Genomic DNA, 9,549 nt, shown 5'->3' with positions numbered 1-9,549 from the left:
CTCAGGGGCCAGTATATGGATAGGTCACAAATAAGGAGAATGAGCACAGAACCATAATACAATGTAAGAAGCTTGTTCATAGACATACATTACCAGCTGGAATGGTCATAACTGTGTATATGAGATTAGAAGAATATCCTATATAAACACCATGCTTCATAAAATCCAAGTATAAAAATTTTACAACACGCTATACATGTGTCTATAGCTCTATAAAACATTGACCATTATCACAACATTACATAAACTTGGCACTAAAAAAACCCATACAATACTGGTTTATAATCAGTCACTTATAGAATAAGTAAAAAAAAAATCACTTTAAACATTATACAATGTGCACTTTGAAATTAAACATGTTAAAATTTGTGCGAAACAGGTGAGCCTCTATTAATTCAGTGAAATTATATTCTTTTCAGATTCTTATTTTACAAAACAACAAGTGTCAAATAAAATATCCTTTAGAAGTGTGTTTCTTTTTCTGTAATGGCCGATATGGTTCCATCACCTTTAAGCTTGGGGTCACAGTCGTTTACGGCGTTTGTACAGGCGGCAGCTCCAAGCTTTCCTCTCATCTTTAAGTCTGGGTTGGGTAATATCAAAGATTTAAATCTCTGAAATGAAAAAGGTTACATTTGGTTAGGGGAATAATACAGAAAGCCAATTGTGTAACTTTAACCCTTTAAAGGGGTTATCTAGTTAGGTAAAATACATGTTTAATCATCCCCCCAGCCTCCTAGAGACTAAAATTGACACCCCAATTAGCCATGTAGATGGAAAAATAAAATTGCTTTGGCTCTTAGAAGGCGGGGAGGAACATTGAATTAATTTGACCCGGGCATTTGTGCATTAATGGGCTTGGTCTATAAGGGGTTAATAATATGTTGTTATATTTAAATGAACCCTATATTGTTGATGGGAGATCCCTTTAACTGAACTACTTTTACCCTATGTAAAAGTAATCTTCTATATAAAAGTAATACTTACTATATATAAAATAATACACAAACTTTGCCAGACAATAACATCTATTATCATGAAGTTCTTAACATTTTTACCTCAGATATGGTTCCTTCAGTCTTCCACACCTTTATTATTATCCACAACGGAATACAAACCATAGATGACAGAGCCATCATCCACCCTATACCGTAACCCCATGGTGGATAGGTGTATACGTTATTGTACTTTAGAGGCTTGTACTTCACCAAGAAAAATATAAAGATGCTCTGTAATAAAAATGGAAAACAAAAAAAAAAATTATATATATATATATATATATATATATATATATGTTTCATGGGGAAGACTTTTTCTTTATAACAGATTTGATTTAAAAGCATTATATAACATAACAAAGCATAACATATGTTTAGGACATCAGTGCCTCATATTGTTATAAATCAAATACTTCTATTATATCACCCTCACACATGTTGACACCCAATGACAACACTTCACTGGAGAGTCTGTCAGCTGCCATAGTTATCATCTAGTGCTAAGGAGGAGAATTCTCTGTAAGGTTGCTTTCGAACGTACAGGGTCCATAGTGGATCACACGCTGCGCCAGGAGCCTGGCAGCTGCCGGGTTAAGTGGGAAGGGGCTTTACATTCTCAGGCCATGTTCAGGCCTTGTAAGAGACCGGCCGTTCTGTGACCCGGCCAGTCTCAGAAAAGATCATGCGCGATCGTGTGCGCCCGCATCAGAACTCTCCACTGCACACTATGGACTGTGCGGCCGGAGACGCTCACTCCATAGTGTGCACCGGCAGGGTTTTTTGTGGCCGCTATTCATTGAATAGCGGCCACAGAACACTGAGATGTCAGTTTCTCACAGCGCCGCTAGGGATCCCGGCTGGAGTGTATACCATGTGTATACACTCCGGCCGAGATTCCATAGACAGCAATGCAACATATATTTTTGTATTAATCATGGTCGCTGTTGCAATCGGCAACAACGGCCGTAGTTTTATGAAAATATATGTGTGAACATAGCTTTAAAATGGAATGACAAATCTGCTGTATGTAAGTGATCGAAAATTATGGGACACAGGATCGCAGCGGAAATTACAATGGGAAATCCACTGCGGCTCCTGTACGTGTGAACGCACCCTATTGAAAGCTTCTCCAGCTCCACTGTAACATGTTGTTTTCAAATTAATGTTTAATTCCCAATAAGTAGGCACAGGGCTGGAGCCATGGTGGCATGTGGTCATACTGCCTCCACCATTTTCCCAGCCACTCATGCCTGGTTGGCATCCTGAATGCTGGGCCTTTCATCAAGTTCCCAGCAGTCAGGGTACCTATCAAGTGTAAGGGGCATAGAGGAGTAGAGAGGCAGCATTACTATAGGCTGCAGCAGCTTCTCCCCTTATTGCATTCTTGCTGGGTGTCAGAATTGGGATTAAACATTTTGGAAATGCTATGCCACTACAGGCTCTTGGGCGCAAATGCTGTACCTGACAACTAAAGGTATTGGGGAAGGGTTATATTGCACACAGGACCTGACTGGATCCCTTTAAACAGTTTTCAGAAACTTGTATTAAAACATAAATGGATTCTGTTACCTATAATAATGCTAAAATAGTTCAAAACAAGACGATTCTGAATTTGTAATCTTTACCTTTCTACTCTAATGAATTCCCCAATAGTTATCTCCGTTATATGGCTTAGCTAAGTAGTCCTATGTATGCATCAGCATTCTCAGTTTGCAGAATTACAGTAAAAAGAGTAAAAAGATTCAGAATTCAAATTCATACGTAGATCAAAATGTGCTGAATCTGAATCTGATTTTTGTATTTAGATGGGTTTAAAAGTGTTCTAGAGGGGTTTTGGAGGTGACAGTATCCCAGGAGTTGCTTGAAAATTAATATTTATCCCCATCCTGTGGATAAGTACATCATGGAAGAAAGTAGAGATTGTGAAAATGGGGAGGAACACATGATAAACTACAATGCTGCATACATGTTTACTGTTGCCTATAGTCTACGTTATTACAGTAATGAGTACACAAGAGAAAACATATGGGTATAGTCCAAATTGCTAAAAAATATCTTTTTATTACCAAATCAAAAATTCAAGATGTACATGTACAATAAATCAATAAAATAAAAAGTAAGAATCTAAAAAATGATCACCATTACATTAAAAGTATATGAAAATGTGCTGCCAAGCAATATAAGTATAAGTATATAATATAATCAGTGAAGTGCTGGACTGCTATGTAACTAGGCTATCCAGTCCATGTAAAAAGTCTCTGACTAAGCATAAAGTGCAATAGTGCGCTTAAACATTGTATAAACATGCATTAAAGCCAACACTCACCCATTTCCATTGCAGCGGCTAGCTCCGTCCCTACGTACATTCCGCCACCAAGGCTTTTTCAAGGAACTACACTGCTCTCCCCCACTGGCTCTCATAAATATCTGGCAGTCCACTCACCATTCCTCATGTCTCCGGGACCTTCGGCGTGCCGGACCAGAAGTCCGGCACGCCGACCGTGTTATTACAGTAATATTTATCAATAGAAATATACCGAGTCGAACGTAGCCATACTTGTCAGCACCAATATGTATACAGACAGCTAAGGGTTAATGTATTATTAAACTTACAGCACAAATTCCAGGGGTGAAAATCATCCAGCACCATTTTATTAAGAAGAACGGACGATGTCCAATCATGTCTTCAATATTATCATAAAACCGATTGCTTCCTATAAACAGATGTAATAATATTATAACAAATTGTAAGTTTCCATGTGTCAACACAGTCTTAATAACTCATTTATTTGAAGAAAATGAAAGAAGATAAGAAAAGGTTCAATGGGCAACAGTGCCCAATATTGTATGAAGGCTAACTTCTCAAGGTACAGTAGTAAAAATGCATGTACTGTACTCATTGGATCTGTCTCCCATGATGATAACTGAAGGTTTCCTTTATTATACATGGGTTCAACATGTGTGATGTGATGTGTTATATTATAGTAGTCAAGGCTGCTAGTAAAAGCGCACAACACATTGAAAATCTAGGAGCATTGCCCCCTGGGAAATACAAATATGCACAAAAAAAAGTCTGTGGAGCCTCATTTAGGAGTCTCGAAAAACAGTACAGGGTTTTGGTGGTCTTACAGGGACCACCCTTTGGCTAGATTCTTCCCTGGAGGGATTACTGGCTAGTTCCATGTCTATTGATAATAACGGTAGCTAATAATATTCATTATCAATAGATGGCTGCCTTTCCCTGCTAAATAATAACACGTTTCCATAGTGTTCCTGTAATTTTTTTTCTTTTTTATTATTTATTTAAATATATATATTGTATAAATCTACATATCTATAAAAAAAAACAAGATCACTTAAAAAACCCAAACTAAGATAAAGTAAACTTTTCTGCTGACATAACTCAAACTGTAAAGTATATGCAGATAACAAGGACGATGCATACCATACTGAATGGCATTTATTATAATAAACAGCATAAAACTTACCATAAATCCAACCTATGCAGACACATTCAAACACTGCAACGAACAGCAGACACATACCACTAGCAGCATACGAGTCAAAAAGTTGAAAGACATACATTCCCCCCTAGAAGACAAAAAGCAAGAAAGTTCTAGAGTTCTAACAAATGTTGAATTTAAACATTTTTAGTATGATATGCCTAGTGGGGTACTGAGTTAGTAAAACATTACATATTTATCTAAAAAAAACAAAAACATTATAGTTATAGACGAGCATTAAAAATCTGATTAAAAATTAAAAATCTGATTAGCAAAATAGTTAATGACTATTACAGTACAATGTCTTACAGGATATTCTCATAACAGTAGTCTATAACCATAATGTCCTCTCACTCTATAAGACTCTAAAAAGCTGCAGGACCTAAAAGCTTGCAAGAATATTGTTATTCTGGGATTACAACCTAATACTATTCACTTTTAAGTGAATGTACCAGTGGTATATAGCTTTTCTGTTTTTACCATGAATAGACTAGTGCCGGCTTGGGGATGCCGCTGCCGCAGTCCTTTTTTTTTTTTAACCAAGGCCCGGTTCCCACGCACGGCACCAGTCTATTACAAAGCCGGCCTGAATCTCTGGAGGAGGGCCGTCCTGCCCCCAGTGGGAGGAAACCCATCCCCTCTATGAATTGGCCTCCCCGTACCGGCTTATTTATGGTAAAAACAGCAACCAAAAAAGAAAAAAGAGAAAGCGCTATGCCAAAGATAGGGGGTGGCACATCCATGAAGGTACTCTCCTACTCACTAGTTTGTGGTATTATACTGTATTCGTCTAACCACCCACTGTCACGTTTACTTATTGTATTGGGACTACGTAAACGTATGCATTTGGTTATCATAAGACCCGGGTTGTACACTATGATATATGTGCCGATCCTTGTACATATAGCCTTTGTGCTGTTGGTATCAGGTCCCATGCAACATAGTAGAGGTTTACTAGTGTTGCCCTCATAGCGCACATATATATATTTTTTCGCCAGAGCAATATATTATTCTCGTCATATGATATATGTTACTGCGACTCAATGTACTATAAGTTCCCACACTGTTGTTTACACATGATTTATTGTATATATTTTTGTTCAGCACTAGATTGTCTGTTATATGACTACCGTTTGCACCTTAGGGTAAAATTCCCCTTGTTTTCCCTGCACATAGTAGTGATACTTGCTTATAGTATATATGTATACTCTAAAAAATTTTTTATTTATTTCTCTAAATCTATTTATTATTTATTTTATTGTTTATATTTATTTGGTATTTTGGACTACAACAGCGCCGTATATATAATCATGTGCGAACTTGTGTTTACATCTATTGCCTTGTTGGTAGAAGTGGGTTGGTTGGATGTGGAGGGATTAAACCCTGAAACATTTGCGACGCATATACTAACTAATTGGTTTGTTATTGTCCGTGCGTGTTGTTAATAAAGTTTTGCTTCCTTTGACGTCACAGTTCACGTGACCGAGGAGGAGGTGGCTAGGGAGCTGTGCACATGCGCAGAGCTATGTTGTGGACGCCGCGGCTAACGCGGGAATGCAGAGCAGGCTTTACTCTACGGGCGGAGTAGTGTACTATACATGTATGGATATTGATTTCCTTAATTGCAGGTGCTATTTATGTGCCATAACTTGACCACACCATTACTCTTGAGAAAGTCTTGTGGTTGAGACGGAACGCTTGGGGCTCTCTGGACCCCGACATGGATTCCCCTCTATGGTGACATCTTTTTATGCTATTTGGGCCTATTTGGCCACGTTTACCCTCTGCCACCTTTTGTTTTGTATTCACTGTTTACAGGCGTATCTATGCATTTACATACACCTTACATTAGGTTTATATTGTAGCCTGCAACATTACATCAGCCATTGTAGGGGTTCTCATACAGTATCTACAGATGTCGGGGTACCTGTTGGGTCTGTGCTTATTTTGCACAGTTCCATGTTTGTGCTTTGTGCATTTTAATTGATTTTATTTGTATGTCTTGCACCTGCTGTGTGTTTTTTTGTACTTTAATAAAGACTTCTAGATTACTTACAGTTTGATTCTTTACCTTCATGGATGTCCCACCCTCTATCTTTGGCATAGCGCTTTCTCTTTTTTCTTTTTTGGTTTATGTTTATTGTTTATGCCAGGTTGGGTTGAGCACCCTTTGCTATTATACAGCGATTTGAGTAGTGCCTTGTCCTTTCTTTTTGATTTATATGGTAGAAACAGAAAAGCAAGGTAACGCTGGTACATTTGCTTTAAAAAACATAATGAGTAAAATAGTGGCCATTCTGATGGTCTCAGTCAGAACCATTACTCTTATCAAAATCAACTACATAAGTGTTAATATCACAAGCATGCAGTGCTATTTGTGTCTTTGAAGGGGCCATGCCTCTCCTTAGTGTTGCCTCTCGATATAAAATATATTGTGAAACAGAACCTTACCTCAGTTAACATGATGAGACCAAGAAGATAGGATACAATGGAAAGTGCTAAGATTAATAACTCTCTGCGATATCCTCTTCGGAAAATCTTTGGGTACATGTCCACCACTGCGGTGACCAAGCTTTCCACGCAAACAAACTACAACAAAAGTCAAAGTATGTTATATGATATTCTGAAACACTAAATGAAACTATAATGATATGAGTGATTAAATGACAGCTCTGTCTTAGGGTCCAATTGGCCAATTATTGTCTATTACGGCCGATAATTATTTCATGTAATAAAAGGCAATGATTGTTGTCTTTCAGCATGTTAAAAGACAAAAGAAAATCATGGCAATGATCTGCTGCCATCGCTCCATGCATTAGAGATCCCCGGGCGTCCCGTGTAATAGAGGCTTAATCAAAGAAAAACAACTGATGTCAAGCTCATGTGGTGATGATAGGGATGATATTTTTAGAAAATTAATTTAACATACAGTCCTTCTAGCTGAAGTAATGTTTTAACAGGAATAATAATAATAATAATAATAATAATAATAATAATAATATAGCACACATGAGATTTCTAGTTTCCAAGGTTTATCTGCAAAAATATTATGTGTTTAAAATGGAGATAGTGGAGTGAGTCTCTGCCCGATGCCTCTGATAGCAGTTGAATTAAACATGCCCGCTCCTTCTCTCCCCGATTAACTGTCGTAATAGGTCAGGAGGCCCATGTACACATTAGATCAGGCTGGGCTGGTGTCAGAACAGGGTTTACCCAGACAAGTGCTGGGGCCCAGAGCTATACATCAAAAGACAGAAGATGGAGCAGAACCTGCACAGAGAGAGAAAAGATTGAAGGACCTGATCACATGACCTGCAGGTCCTCAACCTCTCTGTGTGGAGAGCAGCCTGACAGAGAGGGAGAGGTACAAGACTGAGCTGTAAATGCTCTGTGTCAGTAATGTGTCAGTAATGTCTGTCAGTGCGTGTGTGTCAATAAGTGTGTGTGTGTGTGTCAGTAAGAATGCGTGTCAGTAATGTGTGTTTGTGTATGTGTGTATGCATGTAATGTGTGTTTGTGCAAAGTGGAGGGATTAGGGGCCCGCTGAAGCTGTCGCCCGAGTGCCCGCAAAAACCTGGAGCCAGATGTGAGATCAGAGATCAGGAACTTCGGTTGCACCAGCTGCTGCACAACTACAATTACTATCATGCCTTGCTGTCCAGCAGAAGGTTCCCCGTTTCCTGCATTAGATGGTTAGCTGGTCCACCCCCCAAAATGGTGTTCCTACAACACATCTGATCTGTATGAGACCTTTAGATGTAGCATCTAACTTTCTACAACATTTAATAAAAATATTAAGGGGGAGATTTATCAAAGGGTGTAAAATTTAGACTGGTGCAAACTGCCCACAGCAACCAATCACAGCTCCTCTTTCCTTTCAGCACTGCCTAAAGCTGAGCTGTGATTGGTTGCTGTGGGTAGTTTGCACCAGTCTAAATTTTGCACCCTTTGATAAATCTCCCCCTAATTGTTTAAATCAAGTGTTTATGTCAAACAGGATACTTAAGAATTCTTTATGATTTAACATTTCTTAAAATTTAGAAAATCTTCTGAAATCTTGCAATGTTCAATCTGGACACAAAGTTTAATAATAGGCCAACACTTCCTGTTCTGTAAAGATCACTTTGTAGCAGTCTTCTCAGTATCATACGAAAGATTACAATAAAAGATGACACCCATATTTACTATAGATAACAAACAATCACACCATTCTAAATAGGTGATGATCACAGCTTACCTCCTCCCCCTCCCTGCTCACTGATTTTTTTTGCACAGGTAAAAGAGCACACCTAGAAAACTCTCCTATAGAAGTCAACGAGTCAGCTCGAGACTATTGTTTCCTATGGTCCACGTGGCTGCTCTAAAGCATATCTTTAAATGCTGTTAAAAGCAGCTCAGGCAAGATGGATGCCCCCATAGTGATGTACAGAAAACAAACAATTAGAAAATAAAAAAGATAAGAAAAAGAACATGTACCATTATCTGTTTATAATAGTATAAAATATGGGTGGATAAAGAGGTTAGTGTTCTTGCATGTGAATCACTTCTGGAGTATTTGACAAACAAAGTAAAATAATTCTTACCTGGCTATCAAGTCCAAGGAATATAAGCATCATGAAAAACAAGGCTGCCCACAGTGGGGCCAAAGGCATCATGGTGACGGCTTTTGGGTATGCAATGAAAGCCAGACCAGGACCTACAAAATAAAAGCGTACTTAATAATAAGCAGTAATAACAGTACTGTATATAAACAAGACATCTTAACACCACAATGATCTATTTCTCAAAGATGGGATGAAGAAATAACTCATCCAGCTTGGTGGGCATGTGGTGAGCATTTAGCAAGTCAACTAGTGAATGCCAAAGGCTGTAAATTGAGCAAATATTAATTCACTCTATTTACTGCTCCAGATGGGGCAAAAAAGGAGCATGTGGGCTAATTCAGACCCTAGGCATTTTTGTGAATTAACTGAAAGGCTAGATATTGCTGGCTTACAGCAAGTAGTGGTGAAAAGAAAGAAACAAACAATAAAAAGACAAATGGATTT

At 38.3% G+C, this 9,549-nt stretch overlaps 1 protein-coding gene across 1 annotated transcript in view; it reads right to left on the bottom strand.

Annotated features, from left to right (window-relative positions):
• Nucleotides 1–344: 344 nt before the first annotated feature.
• Nucleotides 345–9,549, bottom strand: part of SLC6A11 (solute carrier family 6 member 11) — a 145,142-nt gene continuing 135,937 nt past the window's right edge. Inside the window, exons 9-14 of the mRNA XM_069968818.1 lie at nucleotides 9,085–9,197; nucleotides 6,953–7,090; nucleotides 4,487–4,589; nucleotides 3,612–3,712; nucleotides 1,059–1,229; nucleotides 345–614 (exon numbers count right to left, since the gene is read on the bottom strand). Of these exons, the coding sequence (XP_069824919.1) occupies nucleotides 462–614; nucleotides 1,059–1,229; nucleotides 3,612–3,712; nucleotides 4,487–4,589; nucleotides 6,953–7,090; nucleotides 9,085–9,197 (779 nt within the window). The 3' untranslated portion in view covers nucleotides 345–461. The remainder of the gene's footprint in view (nucleotides 615–1,058; nucleotides 1,230–3,611; nucleotides 3,713–4,486; nucleotides 4,590–6,952; nucleotides 7,091–9,084; nucleotides 9,198–9,549) is intronic.

The sequence above is a fragment of the Dendropsophus ebraccatus genome, chromosome 4 (assembly GCF_027789765.1).
Source record: "Dendropsophus ebraccatus isolate aDenEbr1 chromosome 4, aDenEbr1.pat, whole genome shotgun sequence".
NCBI classification, from domain to species: domain Eukaryota; kingdom Metazoa; phylum Chordata; class Amphibia; order Anura; family Hylidae; genus Dendropsophus; species Dendropsophus ebraccatus.
Note: the sequence above shows the minus strand (reverse complement) of the source record. Positions and strands in the feature narration are given on the sequence as shown.